This window comes from Pezoporus occidentalis, unplaced genomic scaffold, assembly GCF_034315485.1.
Source record: "Pezoporus occidentalis ecotype Australia unplaced genomic scaffold, CSIRO_AGI_Poc_V1 ctg222, whole genome shotgun sequence".
Classification (NCBI taxonomy): Eukaryota; Metazoa; Chordata; class Aves; order Psittaciformes; family Psittacidae; genus Pezoporus; species Pezoporus occidentalis.
Window position 1 is genome coordinate 186,646 of NW_026914095.1, and position 17,484 is coordinate 204,129.

Consider the following 17,484-nt stretch of genomic DNA (forward strand, 5'->3'; position numbering starts at 1 on the left):
GTGATTTGTTTGAGGGCTGGCACCCAGAGGTCTGGCTCATCTTGCCCTGTAAAGATGCTCCAACGTGAGTTAATGGTGAAGCCCAGAGATGCAGCAGCTTTCCGTAGGGGCTGGGGCATGACTGCCAGGAAGTTTCATTATTTACCAGCAGGGACATGGCTCTAGAAGGGTTGAGGAGATTTAAGGATGCCTATGATATAATTTGCCCATCACAGGTGTCCCTCCACCTTGTGCTGGCCAGGGCTCTTGCCCCAGGTCTAGCAGTATCTTCAAGCAAGCAGTCCCTGTAGCACTGCCGCCTGTTAGCTAAGTAAGCCCCTGTGCTGCCTCTGGAAAGAAAGGTGGAGAAAGACTGGAAGCTCAGAATGAGAAAAATGTATCTTTAAGTACAGGTAGGCTTCAGTGATAGAAACACCACAGGATACAAATACCAGGGCTGTTGCAATTGAAAACAGGCATTTTAAAATCAGACATGATGTCCTGGGTTCAGCAGTAGCAGTCATTTTTCTCGTTCTTAGTAGCTGGTGCAGTGCTGTGGTTTTGACTTTTGGCCTGGGAACAGCACTGTTAACACCAATGATTTTAGTTGTTGCTAAGTCATGTTTACTCTGACCAAGGACTTTGTGAGTCTCATGCTCTGCCAGGGAGGAGGGGAAGCCGGGAGGAGGCAGAGACAGGACACCTGACTCAAACTAGCCAAGGAGGTATTCCATACCACAGCACGTCATGCCCACTATATAAACTGGGGGCAGTTACCCAGAAGGGTTGGATCACTGCTTGGTTGGGCTGGATATCGGTCGGTGGGTGGTGAGCGGTTGTATTCTCTTCCCTTGTTATTTCCCTTATCATTATTGTTATTGGTGCTAGCAGTAGTGGTTTGTGGTGTACCTTGTTTGCTGGACTGTTCTTATCTCAACCTGTGGGAGTTACATTCTTTCGATTCTCCTCCCCATCCCTCTGGGAGCGGGGCCAGGGAGGAAGGGGGGGTGAGAGAGAGGCTGGTGGCTGAGTTTAAACTGCAACACGTGATCATACATTCTCCTGCAAATCTCAGTATTTCGCCAGCGTTGTCAGTAGTGCCACTTACTTGCTAATACTTATAGTAAATCTGCCAGCATTTAAAGATGCAGTAATTACACAGAAGAGATCCTCTGTTGTTTGCTTTTATGACAAGGATTCCTCAGAGAAACTACAAAAGGTAGATTTAAAAAGAGGATTAAGTTCATCTTGTGCCGAGGGAGTAGCTTGAGGGCAGACCTTTGACAGCAGTGAGGATTGCTGCCACCCTGCTAACGAGGGAAACTGAGAGGTTTCTATCCTTTCTGCCAGGATAGAAGGCAGAAAGAGAGAAGTAAATCACCAAACATCCTATTCTGTCATTTCAGACCCGAGACCAAACGTGGGTTTTAAAGGCCTCACCTGTGCAACAGCAAACTCCTGCTTTTGCTAGTGAAGAGCCACCAAACACAGCACAGAGGTGCAGCACTCCCAGCTGGAAGGGAAACATTCCCAGGATACCTGGCCCTTTTGTCTTGCCATGGCCACAAAAGCCAACAGCTCTAAGAAATCCCTCCAGCTGCTCCTTTTCCAGGTTGCTCTTCTAGGGCCTGTCTTCTGTGGGAATGTGCTGGTCTGGCCAACAGAAGGCAGCCACTGGCTGAATATGAAGATAGTTACAGAGGAGCTCATCAGCCGTGGGCACAGCGTCACTGTCCTGGTGTCCAACGCTTCCCTCTTCATTAAATCCAGGGATGATGCCATGGAGAAGTTTGAGGTCTATAACGTGCCCTTCAAGACGGATATCATCGAGACCATGATCGAGGACCTAGTGGCACTGTGGCTGAACAACAGGCCAACCACCCTGACCTTCTGGCAGTTTTACAGGGAGATGGGGAAGCAGATCAAGAACTGGCATGACATGAACAGGCTGATGTGTGACGCAGTGCTAACCAACCACGAGTTGATGGCCCACCTGCAGGGGTCCGGCTATGACCTGCTGCTGTCAGACCCGGTCACCCTCTGCGGGGACCTCCTGGCTCTCAAGCTGTCCATCCCCTTCGTGTACTCGCTGCGCTTCTCCCCAGCCTTCACCGTGGAGAGGCACTGTGGCAAGATGCCAGCACCACTGTCCTATGCACCTGCAGCCCTGTCAGAGCTCACCGACCGCATGTCCTTTGGTGAGAGGATAAAAAACATCTTGTCTTACCACTGGCAAGACTTCTTTTTTCAGAGCTACTGGGGACACTGGGACACCTACTATAGCAAGATCTTAGGTAAGTCTCCTGTTACGTTACTGCTCATTACATCCCAGCCTCCTTAAGAGCTGCAGAGCTACAAAGCTGGCAGGGCCGCAAAGTCTGGGAGAGGTCAGCAAGTAGTTTGTCATTATGTGCCTATGTGGAAAAGAGAAGGAGCCACCAGGGTCCATCAGTTTCACCCGCTCCCCCATCAGGGTGCTGTGCTGTGCTATGCCATGCATTGAGACAGCAGTCAGTGGTAATACCCATTGATGGATTTTACTTTTGCCATAATGATTTTTAATGTGGAGATTGAAGCAACTTCCACAGCATTTAGGGCCCTCAGCAAGGTTGCACAGCTTACACATTCACCCCCTCCAACAACTGCCTACACATCCAGGTACAGAGCTGTTTTCCTAATCCAGAATATCGTAACAAGGAGAGGGGAGCTAGTAAACTACAAGACAACCCCATTACCATCAGTAACAATGCTGAAACCCATTGTGGCTTTTGAATAGAGACTTCACTTATGTCACTGGTCACATAAAACCAATTCTCTTTGCACAAAACAAGTTTTGTTAAAACATAGCCTCTACCCACAAGCAAACAGTGAAAGCAGCAAGTCTTTCTCTGCAGGCTTTTCTTCTGGGCTGTTTCGAGCAAATATGTAGAAAAAGATGTTTATTTAGGTATTAATCACATGTAATCAGCATGCCATTTTTAGTGACCTCTCATTAAGGTCCTTACAAAGAGCACTGTAAACCTCTCAGGGTTCAATTGCCTGCAAATACCTGTATGCTGCAGGACTGTACGCCTCAAGTACACAAAACTGTTGTTATATGCACAGCAGACAAGGTGTCTCAGCTTGACTGCTCACAGCTCAGCTGCTTCCACCACCCTCGTTTTCATCCAGGAAAAGATGCTTTAGGCTGCTTTATGGAAGCCGCAGCAAAAGCCTTGCACAACAACTACAGGAAACCATTGTGTAACAGAGCTGCAGAGAAGCACAGTGGTGACAATTTTTATCACAGTGAAGAGGACTTACAGGATTTCTTAATTGCACATCAGAAGGGTGACCATAAATAAAACTGTTTAACAGATTTTCTGATTCAACTTATAGTGTATAGCTGGCACTAAGTGGCAGGGGGGCAGCCCACCAGCTTTTTCTGCTTGTGATGCATGCGTTGGAAGAGACAAGTTCACATGTGGACAGTCCTACTCTGGTATTGGAGTCACTCGCTGTGTAGTTTTATCCACCTCAAGATGCAAGTTGTTAGCTGGAGCCCTGGATTGCTACCTTAAGGGCACTGCGAATGGATGCTCATTGGCTTTATAAAGCAGCAGGGTGCCCACACAGTAGGTGAACATCTTTGGTGCATCCCAGCTGTGCTTCAGAGAGCCAGAAGAATGAAAAAGTCACCTCTTCTACCAAACGAATAATATAGAGGCTGTAGTTAGACAGGCAGGAGGGCTAGAATAACCAAGAGGCCACAGTCCACGCTGGATTTTGCCCCTCAGGGCTGACAGGTCTCCCTTCTGCTCCAGCGGAAGCGTTGCACAGCTCCAGAGAAGGCATTTACCACCAGATGGCGCCAGCTCGTCCCTGTCACAGTTTAACCCAGGAAACCACGCCATTATCCACGCAGGACCTCACACCGGCGACCTTGGCTGCGTGTCCTCGGGAGCACGGCACTGTCTCGCATGCCCAGCCCAGCCTGGGAGCACTGCTGCTCCCTGTGGGGCACTGCCGCGCAGGGCAGGCTATGGCTGGGAAAGGGGTGGCGGTGCTGTGGCTGCTGGCTGTGTTGGGCTATGGGTTTGGAGGGAAGGTGTTGGTCTGGCCGGCTGACAACAGCCACTGGCTGAACATGGAGTACATACTCGATGAGCTTGTGGTCCGGGGCCACGAGGTGACTGTGCTACTGCCTTCATGCTTCCTCATCCTCAACGCCACACAGGCCTCACCCTTCCAGTTTGAGGTGATTGAGGCACCGATCACCAAAAAGGAGATGGCTGCCATGCTGGAAGAAGGTTTCTATTTTTGGTTTTATGAGGAGAGTCAGCTACCCATCTGGGAAAGTGTTTACAGGATGGCTCAAGTGCTGTACAAGATGGAGAACTTAACCAAAACCATTTGTGACAGAGTCCTGAAGAATAAGGCACTGATGCAGAGACTGAGGGCATCCAACTTCGATGTCCTCTTGGCAGACCCGCTGGTACCCACTGGGGAGCTGATTGCTGAGAAGCTGGGTATCCCCTTCATATACACCATCCGGTTCTCCATGGGCAACACAGTGGAGCGGCTTTGTGGGACACTCCCAGCACCTCCTTCCTACGTACCAGCCACCCTAAGCGGCCTAGCAGATAGGATGTCCTTCCTGGAAAGGCTAAAGAACATCTTCTCCTACACTGCTCAGGATTTTGTGTATCATTTCCTTCTCTGGGGAAGCTGGGATCAATACTACACTGATGTATTAGGTAAGGCTGCTTTTACTTCCAAAAATTACATCTGCTCTATGTACAAGAGTAAATACCCAGAGCTGAGAGTGTAAGGCACAAATTAGAAGCAAAACAGCTCTGGACACACTCTCTGTCCTCCAAAATTCCCATGTCAAGTCAAACATTCCAGGCAAGTACAAACGTTACCTGTTAATCCTGACCTGCTGACACTAGTACAGATAAGTTCATACAGGTATGGTGCTAAAGCCACTTGAAACACAGCTCATCAGTCGTGTTCATAGATGAATCATGACAGACACTTAAAAACAGTGAAATAATACTATATACCCACCAAACACTAGTAGGGAATTAAACCTTTGGAAATAGAAATAAAAAATGGGTTTGGAAAGCTATACAACACTGCCTTTTTTTTCCCCTAGCACCCTTCTTGTTTGCTAGCTTATCTCAAAATGAGAGATAAGAGCCTCCTCCAGTCTTTTAAAGGACTGGGAGAGCAAACGAGCCCCAGTTTGCAGTGATAGAAGGCCCCCAGCACAGAGTTCTTTGCTTTTTTGAAGGTGTCTAAAGGAACTATTAAAATATAGTTTTATTTCTTTAGAGATATTTTTCTTTTTTATATAATAGTTGCATAATTATTGTCACATTTCTGCTCTGGTTATTGTAATGCTTAAAAGAAATAGGGCAAATATACATGCATTGGAGGTGGGCAGCTGATTTGTTAAGACATCCTACTATTAGAGTAGCTAGCTGTGTGTTTATGTGTTGCTTATCATGTTTGACAGAGAGTAGGAAACCTTGTGCTGGTAGAAGCATGGTTTGCCAATCTCCTGTTGTGTAAGCCTCAGGGCTGCTTGGATTTTGGGTTGTCTTTTTAATTGCTAAATGTGGGGGTTAGCATTTAACACTCTTATGTGTAATTCCTGTTTTGTTAGCTGTGTTAGCCTACCTGTTCTCTACTGGGATATGCTTTGATCTGGAGTGTATCTAGTTCTGAAGGAGGTGTAAAAGAGGCAAGCATCCCGCAGAAATGGGGCAATGTCCCAGCTCCTGCAGTGCATGCAAGCACCTTCTCTTTTGCTTTGGAAAATCTTCTTCAGGGTTCTTATTATTCTAGCTGCTTTCCTAGAGCTACCTAAGGCTTTTTCAAGAGATGAGGTTGAAGCATGATGAAAGACTGCTTGCTCCACTGTCAGTCTAGTCAGGGAAGGTCACATCATTGTGCTGAACTCCTGGAGGAGTGCTCCGGCCCTGTTTAGACTCAGTCTGACCCTCATTCACCCTCTGCTCAGGAGAGAGGCTGCCCTTTCCTTTCCTTGAACACATCAATAGCACCAAGCATCCAAGCATCTCCACCACCTCCAAAGGATACAGTCAAAAGGAGAACTCAGGTCTCTTCTCTTGGCACTCTTTGTCCTGGACTACATGACATATATACACTGATGCCAGTTTGCAGCATCCTCCCAAGAGAGGATACATAAGCAGGAAGGTGAGCAAAACCTGTGCTCCTTACCTGCTTCTGTTTGTCTCCCGGGGTGGCCTGATACTGGAGTCATCTCTACCAGGACTGTGCCCTTCCAGCGTCAGTGTCGTGTATCCACATCTGGTCACAGAGAAAACAGAACTAGAGAACCCTGTGGGCTAGATGTGAATCACTGCAGGGCATTTTGTGCCTAATAAATGAGAAGATAAAAACTGTAACCAGCTTTACAGGTAGCTTGGTTCTTACAGGGCAAAGAAGCAAATCTAGGCTGACAATTGACCAAAGAGATATCCCATAGCACATGATGTTGTGCTCAGCAAAGAAAGCCTGGGGATGGAAGGGGGAGTTTGCCAGGGCTGTTCAGTGACACGCTGGGTGGTGAGCTGGTGTGAGCAATTGCTCTTTCTGAATTGCCAGTTTTTCTTAGGTTTATTTTTTTTTTGTTTGTTTATTAAGCAGTCTCTATCTCAAACCATGAGTTTTGCAACTTTTGCCCTTCCTTTTCCCCTCCTACTGTGGGGGAGTGAGAGGCAACAAGTGAGTAAGCAGAAACAGGAGTTGCTCCAGAATGAGATTTGCTGCTTGCTCTATCCTCCCATGACTGGCATGCCCTCTGGCAAGCTTGGCACCAAGTGGATGTCAGTTTTATTGGCTGGCTCTTAAGTGTTTGCACACTGTAGCAGTGAACTCCTTCCAGCTTAGTCAGACTGGAGTTGTACACGGATCACCGAGATGATGGGACCAAGGTTCCCCTGGCTGCTCTGGACCTACGCATGCTGCTGGAGCACTGGCTTTTGTGGGAAGGTGGTGGTCTGGCCCACCGACGCAAGTCACTGGATCAATATGAAAGTGCTGCTGGAAAAGCTTGTTCTCCAGGGTCATGAAGTGACTGTGCTGGTGGCCTCAAGCAATCTGCTTATCAACTACCAAGACACCTCCTCCCCCTTCACCTTTGAGGTCCTGCAAGTCCCCTTTACCCAGAAGGACCTGGATGATGTCATGGATGACTTCCTCAATTTCTGGATGAATGAGGTCTCTAATCTCTCACCCTGGGAGTTCATGTCGAGGATGAAAAAAGACCAGGAGGTCTTTACCAATATGTTGAAGCAGACCTGTCATACCTTTGTGACGAACACCCAACTGATAGCAAAGCTGCAGCAGGCCAATTTTGATGTTCTGATTGCTGACCCCCTGTCTATGTGTGGGGAGCTTGTAGCAGAAATCCTAGCAATCCCTTTTGTCTACAGCTTCCGCTTCTCTGATGGGAATGTGGTAGAGCGGCTGTGTGGTGGGCTCCCATCCCCACCTTCTTATGTGCCCGCTAGCACAAGTGGGTTGACAGATTGCATGTCCTTCACAGAAAGACTAAAGAACTTCCTCTTTTACTTTTATGTGGATTTATTTTTCTTGAAGTTCTGGCGAGATGAATGGGATGGGTACTACAGTAATGTCTTAGGTAAGGCAGTTGTTGAGTGGTTTCTCCTCTTGCATAGGCTGTGCCTTTTGAATGTCTGGTGCCTCGATGCTGTTGTCTCAAAATACTCTCAGTGGCCAGCAGAGATGGTAATCCTGTTTCAGTCACATGGAGGCTCTGCTTTCCCTTTTAGGTCTTGTCTAGTCTAACAGACACTACTAGAGTTTTGCTCTAGTTCCTCTTGAGGGTCTTTAGACCATGTTGGTACTGATCTTTGCCAATTATGATACTGCTGGTGAGCTCTTGCAGTGAGATGTATTCCCATTTTAGTGCTTTCAGAGGACTGTTGTTGCCTTTTCATCTTGATGACTGACACTTTCACAATTAAGGTGGTAGTAGGTAAAGGCTGGAGGACAAAATTGTTCATAACTGTGAGGCGCTGAAGGCAGCTCCATTGACAATACAGGGACAGAGTTAACCCTGTTGTAACTAGGAACACTGTCTGTCTCTAAACAACCACAGAGAAAAAAAAGCACCCTTTGCTCTCACTGCATATGTCTGCAGGTATCATTTTGAATCCTGTGTAGTACAGGACACTAAGCATGAATTCATTTTCTCCAATACTAAATGCTAAGAACTGTCACCTTTCCCTTTCATTCACCATTCAGATTGTGAAACAGTCTCCTCAAACTAGACAAATCAATGAAATTTTTGTTCCAACCTAGTACAACTCAGGCTTGATTCAAAGTCTACTAAGGAGACCTTTTGTTCAATGGACTTCGAATCTTGCACAGAGTATCTGTGTTTAGGCAGATAAGGAGTGAACAGCAGGCACAAGGCCATCTATTCTGCTGCCCTTTAACCTCTTTGTGTGTTTCCCAAGAAAACCTCTGTGCTCTGCAAACTAGTCCCCTTTCCCCTGATTGTTATTTTTCTAACACCACATAAGATGCAATTACAACTTTGTATCATTGTACTTGTAAATGCAGGCTTTTTCATTTTCAGCCCTGTAACTTCGTAACTGACTCACTGTTCTTTACCTAAAAAAAAATTTAAAATTACTGGTGTAAATTCTAACGTTGATAAAGTAGCATAAGAAGACACTCTACAGATAGATAGATTTTTTCTTGCTGCTTAGTTTGCTTGGTTCCTGCTTGCATTAGGCTTTAGACAATCATTTACCAACACTTCTAACCCTTTTACTCTCCACTTCCCCTTTGTGGGGAAAATACTGCAAACATGACTTGCAACATGTACCTGAGAATATAGATGTTTCCAAATGGGAAGTTATAAAACTATTTTAGCCAATGTTTTTTTCTGTAGATCAGCTTCTGAAGACATGGGACTTTGCATAAAAAGACACTCAAAAAACATCTATGGATTTGGCTAAATTTTCCCAGTATGTGTCAGAAGGAGCCCCTACAAGAACTAGGGATAGATGCACCTGTAGGAGTAGTATTATTGAGTAATAGTAGTATTATTAGTAGTATTACTGTAGCCTGAGCAGCCACTGACTGAGTCACCATTTGAAAAATGCTACAGACCTTTAAGAACTTTCCTCCCCCCTGGCTGGTGGGCATCCATTTGTAATTCATCTATTTTTCATTCGGAACTAAATTTTCTGTTATTTTTCTATTCCCCAAAATGCGCTTTTATTCCAAGCACAGATAACAAAGTCTTTCAGTGGTACAAGAACTGCACTGTCACAGGAACTAAATGCTTCCTACTTGCTCTTGTACTGCTCTACATTCATACCGAAGGTTCAAAATACTTCTAATGATTGTACTGCCTTGCTCATGGAAACCTGCCAAGGCTGAGCACAGGACAGGACAAGGGATAGGTCTAGATTTATCTGTTTTCATTTCATGCGCGACTTGATAGACTACACTGAATGGGAGTGCCAAAAGAAAAGGTAAGGCTCCTTTTCGCTATCTACAGCAAACAAGACCGCTCCCATGCGTGCTGTAAACCCTTTGTACCTTCTTGATAGGAAGGCCCACAACACTGTGTGAGACGATGGGGAAAGCAGAGATATGGTTAATCAGGACTTACTGGGATTTTGAATTTCCACGCCCTTTCCTGCCCAACTTCGAGTTCGTTGGAGGACTTCACTGCCAGCCCGCAAAGCCCTTACCAAAGGTACCCAACTTTGTTCTGCCACTGGCTGGTTGTTCCTCTCCCTCATCAACTGTGCAAGCCATACTCTGGGGAAGCTTGCTCCTAAAGAAGGCGCTCTGCTGCCAATGGCAAGCATGCAGCTGTTTAGTAATCTCTTCATACTTGTGCAAACTGAGGGCTGGGATGACAGCCTGCTGTCTTCAAAGAAGATAGCTGAGATCAGCAGGAGGGAACACAGTGTTTGCTTTAGGAAAAATAGGTGCAACCTCACAGTAGTTAAATGTAAGATTAATTCTAAGACACAGACTTGCAGCCTACAGTAACACTGACATACCTGATGCAAAAAGGCACTGTGACAGGACAAATTATTTAGACAAAATGGAGTCCAGACTTGCACAGTGATGAACACTTTTCTACTGTTGCTTAGTTTAAGACATCTTTAAGTATAAAATACTCAGCCTCTTCAGCCTACACTCTGCTGTGAATGGCAATACTCTGGTGAAATCTGAAACTCCCAGATACTAATGACCGCAACACAACAAGCTCTGGTCCAGATTATCATTCCTGTAGGAGCCTTAGAGGAGGTAGGGTATTTTTAGGGCAAGTTGTCTGCTAAAAGAAACCTTCCTCCTCCCCTGTCGCAGGGGTTGAATTGAGGAAAATGGATAACCATTCTCTTTTGGATGCTACTGCTCCATTTCACATGACACCAACTATAAAAAGGAACAGGAAAACCTATTGGTTTGATTTCTAGAAAATTTGTTTAGCAGCATGTGCTGTATTGCGAAAAATAGAGAACCGGCTGACTCACAATAACAGTGACTCAATGATCTCATCAGGATGCTGGAAAGCCCTGTCAGTTTTCAGCACTGTCCCTTCCTGCAGAGCTATGAAATGCAAAGTACTTGTTCCAGGAAAATCCAGAATCATGACTGACTATGCTAGGGAAGGTGCCACTGGTGCAGCCCTCTCACACCAGTGCCAGGATCCATTCCTACTGCTTGTGTTCTGAAAGAAATGTGTCCTGAAACTGCCTGACTCACTTTCAAAAAGACAAAGCTTTGCCACATGTCTCAACTTGTCGTGCACCTTCTTGGGGAGAAACTGTTCTGCACAGGGCCAGATCTCTCTTTGTAATACCCTTGTGTAGCCAGAGGTGCTTATACACCACCATCATCTTGATAAGTTAAAAAGGTTATGCCCCCTCTTCACAGAAAACTGTTTAATCTGCAGTGCATAATTACTCATAGTATGTGTTCTTCCTCTCCTAGGAAATGGAAGAATTTGTTCAGAGCTCAGGAAAACACGGCATTGTGGTATTCTCTCTTGGGTCAATGGTCTACAACCTAACTGCTGAAAAAAGCAACATCATTGCCAGAGCCCTCAGCCAGCTTCCACAAAAGGTGAATTTCCTTTCAAGTCTAAACCAACTTGCCTTGCTTTTAGTCACTCCTGTTGCTTTCAGCAAGCCTTTTACATTTGGACTGGCCTGTTTTCTATCTGCATCTCTGCTGCATGTGCCACACTTGGGAAGCTGGGCTCTGCAGAGGGGCAGACTGCTGAGTCAGCTCATGGGGAGTTCTGGTGTTGCCCCTTCTCTGAACCAAATCACATGGAGGTGTGTCCATAGGCCAAAATACAAAAAATCTCTCTATGTGATTTTTATAAGCACATAGTAACTAATCAAAGAGCTAAACTGAAGCCAAAACTATTTGAATTACTGACAAAAGGTACATGGGTTGGAGATAAAGCCCTAGATTACATGTAATAATACAGAAGGGCATGTCACATGCACAGCGTTTATCTTATTCTTTCTTTGTTCAAGGTCCTCTGGCGGTACAAAGGAAAAAAACCAGAAACTCTCGGCTCCAACACCAGGATTTATGACTGGATACCCCAAAATGACTTGCTTGGTGAGACTAATTCTATCTGGGATTCAATGAGTCCTTGGAAAAACTGTTTCCTTGTTTTTTCCACTAAAATGGCTTATTCAAGGCAAAACAATCACATAATACTTGTGGCCACAATTAGTTCTATAGCTTAAACAGCAGAGGTTTGCTCTTGAAGACTTAACTTTGTAGCCTATTTTTGACTTAAGATGGGTTGCTGTACAAGAACCATGGAAGATGCATCCAGGCTGTGAAGGAAGTTGAGCAGTAGCTGAAGAAGGCAGTAACTTGAGCTTAGCTATGGAGATGCATCTCTAAAGCAAAAGGCTTTCTTATGGAGCTCAGTGGCAATTGTCTGGAAGGACTAAAATAAACCTGCAGGCATGAGTTAATATGAAAGTAGACATGTACTCTGGAGGTCCATTTGGCCTGTGTAGTTAATCTTCAGAGCTCATTCTTCAAAATCCTTGACCTAAGCAAGGCTGCAGTAGGGGGCTGTTGTGAACCTGGTATCATGTAGAAGCTGTACCTGCACAACAGCAGACAGGCTGAAGTAACTCTGGGACAGTCTGGAAAACATGCTGATTCACACACTGCATTAAAATAAACATGCATGCATGAAAGCTGAGTGTGCAAGCTCTGATGCTGAATCAGAGATCACGGCTGTTCCCTTCTCTAGCAGTCCAGGTGCCTGGGTAGTTTGCAGTGCTCACAGCCTAGTGAATCTAGTCTGTCACAGTTGCTGTTATGAATGTCTCTCCTTCCAGGCCATCCATTGACAAAGGCCTTTATTACTCATGGTGGGACCAATGGGATCTATGAAGCTATCTACCATGGGATCCCAATGGTTGGGATTCCCATGTTTGCTGACCAGCATGACAACATGGCTCACATGACAGCAAAGGGAGCTGCAGTCGGGCTGGATTTCAGCACAATGACGACGCAGGACTTAGTTGATGCACTGAATACAGTCATTAACAATTCCACGTGAGTTTTGTTCTTGCCTTACAGTGGGATGAGGTTATTAAAATCTTGGGCTGCTGATGTGAGAAGTTCTGGTGTCTCTTCTGGGAACCAAAAATACTGAGTAGCTGGAGTCTGGGTTTCAGATAAAAACTGTCTTTCATTTCTGAGCATCAGCATTTCTCAGAGATCAGAAATTTCATTTTCCTCATACTACATTTTATGATCCCTTTGAGAAGAAGTTCTTGGAAAACCCAGAGCAACTCTTGAGACAGTTTTCTGCTCTTTCTCCCTTGACAATTACAGCTGTAGTATGTCTATGCTGTCTGTAGCCACAGTTCCTTCTTCTACACCCGAGCTACCCATATCCTTAGGTTACCATACCTATCAGTCTGGAATTGGAGCGTAAGGAAACCTGGCAGCTGGAATCCCTTGCGAAGGATAAGACCATTGACAAAGGATTAGAGAAAAGCCAGGAGTCCTCAGCTTTGGCTGTGACTTTTGTCAAGGGTGAAGGACCTGAAAATTTCCAAAGCAAACAGACAAACATTGATGACGATATCCAGTATCTGAGGGAATTAACCATGGTGAAAGTGATCTATAATGATCTGGATGATGACCAGGCATCCAAAGACCTGGATGCAATCCACTGCATGCAGCTCTGTCCTCCCCTGCCAACCTCTCCCTTAGTTTTAATGCTGGCCATGACATCGTAAGATATGGAATATCCCTTTGGTCAGTCAGGGTCATCTGTCCTGCCTATGTCCTCTCCCAGCTAATTGTGCATCCCCAGCCTACTCACTGGCAAGGTGGTGTGGGAAGCAGAAAAGGCCTTGACTCTCTGTAAGTACTGCTTATCAGTAACTAAAACATTCCTATGTTATCAACAGTGTTTCCAACACAAACCTAAAACACAGAATCACAGAATGGTTTGGGTTGGAAGGGACCTTAAAGCTCATCCAGTTCCAACCTCCTGCTGTGGGCAGGGACACCTTCCACTACAGCAGGTTGCTCAAAGCCCCATCCAACCTGGCCTTGAACACCGCCAGGGATGGGGCAGCCACAGCTCCTCTAGGAAATCTGTGCCAGTGCCTCACCACCCTCACAGTAAAAAACTTCTTCCCAATAGCTAAACTAAATCTACCCTCTTCCAGTTTAAAACAATTACCCCATGTCCTATAACTACACATACCCCATACCAGCTACTATGAAGAAAATTAACTCTATCCCAGCCAAACCCAGCACTCTGTATTATATTGGAACAAAAAAATGCTGCAAATGTTCACATGCTGCTTTTTTTAAAAGGAGTATCTGGAATATTTTTGAGTAACATTCCTTTATAAAAGATTAGCTTTCTCTATTATTGTTCATAATCCAGTTTTATGCAGATAAGAGTAAACTGGGCAAGTTTCAAATATATTTGAGTAACTGATGAAAGTAAACGCAGGGATGTCTACTTTCCTCAACACTGGCAGGTGCTGAATGGGTTGTTTCAGGAATCAGTGAGAAATCTCATTGGTTTCTTCTTTTTTCCTCAGCTATAAGGAAAATGTTCTAAGGTTATCCAAGATACATCATGACCAGCCAATCAAGCCTCTGGACAGAGCTGTCTTTTGGATTGAATTTGTCATGCGTCACAAAGGAGCAAAGCACTTGAGACCAGCTGCTCACAATCTCACCTGGTACCAGTACCACTGCCTGGATGTTCTGGCATTCTTGTTCACCTGTACAGCCACTGCTGTCTTCATTCTTGTCAAGTGCTGCTTATTTTGCTGTAGGAGACGTGGCAAAGGGATTGCAAAGAGGAAGAAAGAATAATCATCCTGTTTCTGTCAGCACTTTTTCTTCTCCTATGCCCATTCAGCAAGGCATTTATGCACATACCTTCCCAAATAAAATGATTAGCATATGCTTTAAGCTGGGCGTATCATGAAGCACCCCACTGAACTGGGTCATACTAAAAACCTGTTGTGAGGCAGGGCTACTTGCTTGACCAGCAAATTCCTTCTGGCCTAAATAAGATCAAATTGTAGCTGCTTTATCCCTTGAGACCCCTTTAGCTGACAACACATATGATCTGCAGAATAATGATTGTTGGTCGAACTTTTCAAATTCATTTTGGTATTGCACAAATTCAGCCTTCCCATATGTGGTACTGTGGGTCCCTTAATCTGCATCTAGTCTCCTTACCTTAACTCTGTCCTCTCCTGTAATAACACCCAGGTTTGATGATTCACAACCAAAATGCCTCTCCTGTCAGAATAGCTCTCTCCAGATTGGAGTCATGGGCTCCTAAAAAGCACCCATCTGAATGGCCAAGATCATGAAAACCTGGGAGCTGTAAGTGCCTGGTGAAGCCTGTATATCACATTTGTACAAACGCACTACTTGGCAGCTGAAGGGAGACCAAAGTCCCAAAACCACCAGAGAAATTACTTTGTTGAAAATAACTTCTTTCCCATTCAGTCTGCAGTCCTCCTGCACAGGCCACTGTTCTAGCTGCAATCATATGAAGGTGTGAAAACCACCTCTGTCAGAAACTTGCCCATCTTAGTCCCCCAACGGCCCCTGAACCATGCTAACTCATAAATACAGGAAAACTTCTAGACATGGAACTTGCAAGGAAGTAACATTACATGTGGGAACAGTGCAAAAGTCACTTGCCTTGCCTGAAAAGTTTTTGGGAAAATAATGTTGCTCTTGGATCAGGTAAGAGTGGTAGTAAATACAGCACTCCTTAAATTGTTCAAGGTGCACTTACTGACGAAAGCCCGCTAAAATTGTTTGCTGAAGCCTCCTGTTCTAGGCAAGATTGTTCCACTGCTGTGGCAGCTTACTCAAGGAGGAACCAATCCCAATTTTAACTGGTATTTGTGGTATTCTGGATGCTGCAAAATTGTTTTCAAATAGAACAGGCTGAGAAAACATGGCATATTTGTTTACATAATAAAATTCCTACACTCTGTTAACTTTATTAGCATCGTCAATGGCTTCAATGTCTGCTCAAATCTCTTCGAACTACAACATTTACAAAGCTCAAGTGAATTGCTTCCATGCTAAAGAAGGGTTAGAACAAGACTAGTGCTTCACATAGTTAACTTCTGCTACACTGTTCCTATGGTCATGATGGGATCATATGCAGGGATACCCACTGAAATACGCATAGTAAACAGAAAGTGGCCAGCCTGACATTCAGGCTGCAGATCTGAAAGGTTTTTCCGTAACTGTTCATAGAGCCTTGTCCCTAGGCACTACTCCACCAAGCTTGATCACTAACAGCCCCCATCATCCAGCTTCTGCCAGCCAAGATTTGATGAGGTGTTAGTCTGGTTGCCAGTAGGCCAGCAAGCCTGTTAATACACTACTGGGACACTGGTCAGACAGGGCTAACAAAGTACTCAGGAAAAAGGATAGTTGGGAAGGGCTGGAAGAGAAAATGCTATGCAGTCACTTTACAGAGGAGCTTCTTTTCTGTAACTTAAATCAGATAAAACTGGCTTAACTAGTATTGTATTTAAAAAATAAACATAGAATGAACCAAAAACAATCCTCTCTCTTGAGAGTGACGGAATTGTTTAGATTAGAAATAATCTTAAGATCATCTAGCTAGAACCCCCCTGCCATGGGTAGGGATACCTCACACTAGACCAGGTTGGTCAAAGTCCCATTCAACCTGGCCTTAAACACTGCCAAGAATGGGACATTTATCACTCCTTCAGGCAACCTCTGCCATTGCCTCATCACTCTAACTCTATATAAATATTAATAGTCTGTATATAAAGCAGATAATGATATCAAAGAATGAAGGTGGTCTATGATGAATTTCTCCAACTAGACACAGTATATGTGCTGAATTGGACAGACTGATCTAATCCTATTGTTCATGCACATACCTCTCAGTGCACAGTAGACTGTTCTGAGGAATATAACATTCAACATCTAAAAAATTCCCAATATACTTGCATGCTGGGAGGTCAAACTTCTTGTTTAGCACATGTAGATGCTTACTATAGCTGCACAGACTAAAATATACAGAGCCCAAATTATCTAAAACACAGGTTTCCACAACTGCCACATTGTGGCCAATCCTGTATTACAGTTCGTAAAAACGGCTACAGCACTTAGCACTGTGGAGTTGGAGGTCTTTAAAGCAAATGCTACAATCTGGCTTTGTTATGCGAGAAGTCACTGAAGAAAGGTTATGAAGGCCACTGAGGCAGTGCTACTCACACAAGTGTCTTGGGTCCAGCTGTTAACGGTTATTTTTCCCCCTTAGTAGCTGGTGCAGTGCTGTGTTTCGGCTTCAGTCTGAGAACAATGCCAATAACACTGATGTTTTAGTTACTGCTAAGAAATGTTTACCCCTATCAAGGACTTTTCAATCTCTCATGCTCTGCCGGTCAGGAGTGGCAAATGAAGCCGGCAGGGAGCAGAGAGCACACCTGACCCAAACTAGCCAAAGGGGTAGTCCATACCACAGCACATCATGCCCAGCATATAAACTGGGGGGAGTTACCCAGAAGGCCCAGACTGCTCCTCAGGTCAGGCTGGGAATCAGTTGGCAGGTGGTGAGTGGTTGTATTGTGCATCACTTGGGTTTATTGTTGTTTTTTCCCCCTCCCCCTTTTAGTTTCATTTTCTCTCCCCTTGTTACTTCCCTTGTCATTAATTAGTGGTAAGAGCAGTAGTTTTGTATTATACTTTAGTTACTGGACTGTTCTTACCTCAACCCATGGGGTTTACAATCTTCTGATTCTCCTCCTCATCCCACCCAGGGGAGGGGAAGGAGTGAGCGATCAGCTGAGTGGTTCCAAGTTATCAGCTGGGCTTAAACCATGACAAGTTTTGAGAAATACAAAATAGGTGCAGAAATTGAACAACTTCTACTACAAGTTTTACTTCTTTTTTTTCAGTTTTATCATT

At 44.9% G+C, this 17,484-nt stretch overlaps 1 protein-coding gene across 3 annotated transcripts; it reads left to right on the top strand.

Annotated features, from left to right (window-relative positions):
* Positions 1–1,378: 1,378 nt before the first annotated feature.
* Positions 1,379–15,535, top strand: LOC134164638 (UDP-glucuronosyltransferase 2A2-like). 3 transcript variants are annotated; one of them, XM_062620641.1, is made up of 7 exons: positions 1,379–2,277; positions 4,093–4,715; positions 9,582–9,730; positions 10,981–11,112; positions 11,535–11,622; positions 12,366–12,585; positions 14,100–15,535. In XM_062620641.1, the coding sequence occupies exons 1-7, from the start codon at positions 1,538–1,540 to the stop codon at positions 14,377–14,379; spliced, it is 2,232 nt and encodes a 743-aa protein (XP_062476625.1). In that variant the 5' UTR covers positions 1,379–1,537; the 3' UTR covers positions 14,380–15,535. The 3 variants fall into 3 exon arrangements, with proteins under 3 accessions (XP_062476625.1, XP_062476623.1, XP_062476624.1); XM_062620639.1 differs by lacking the exon at positions 4,093–4,715 and having other exon boundaries at positions 1,379–2,273; XM_062620640.1 differs by lacking the exons at positions 1,379–2,277; positions 4,093–4,715 and adding an exon at positions 6,743–7,633.
* The last annotated feature ends 1,949 nt before the right edge of the window (positions 15,536–17,484 follow it).

Bases quoted from the DNA above. Each gene is read 5' to 3' on its own strand.
- LOC134164638 (XM_062620641.1), top strand. From the start codon at position 1,538: ATGGCCACAAAAGCCAACAGCTCTAAGAAATCCCTCCAGCTGCTCCTT. The intron at 4,716-9,581 runs GTAAGGCTGCTT...CCTTCTTGATAG, and splicing joins ATACTACACTGATGTATTAG to GAAGGCCCACAACACTGTGT. The intron at 9,731-10,980 runs GTACCCAACTTT...TTCCTCTCCTAG, and splicing joins CCGCAAAGCCCTTACCAAAG to GAAATGGAAGAATTTGTTCA.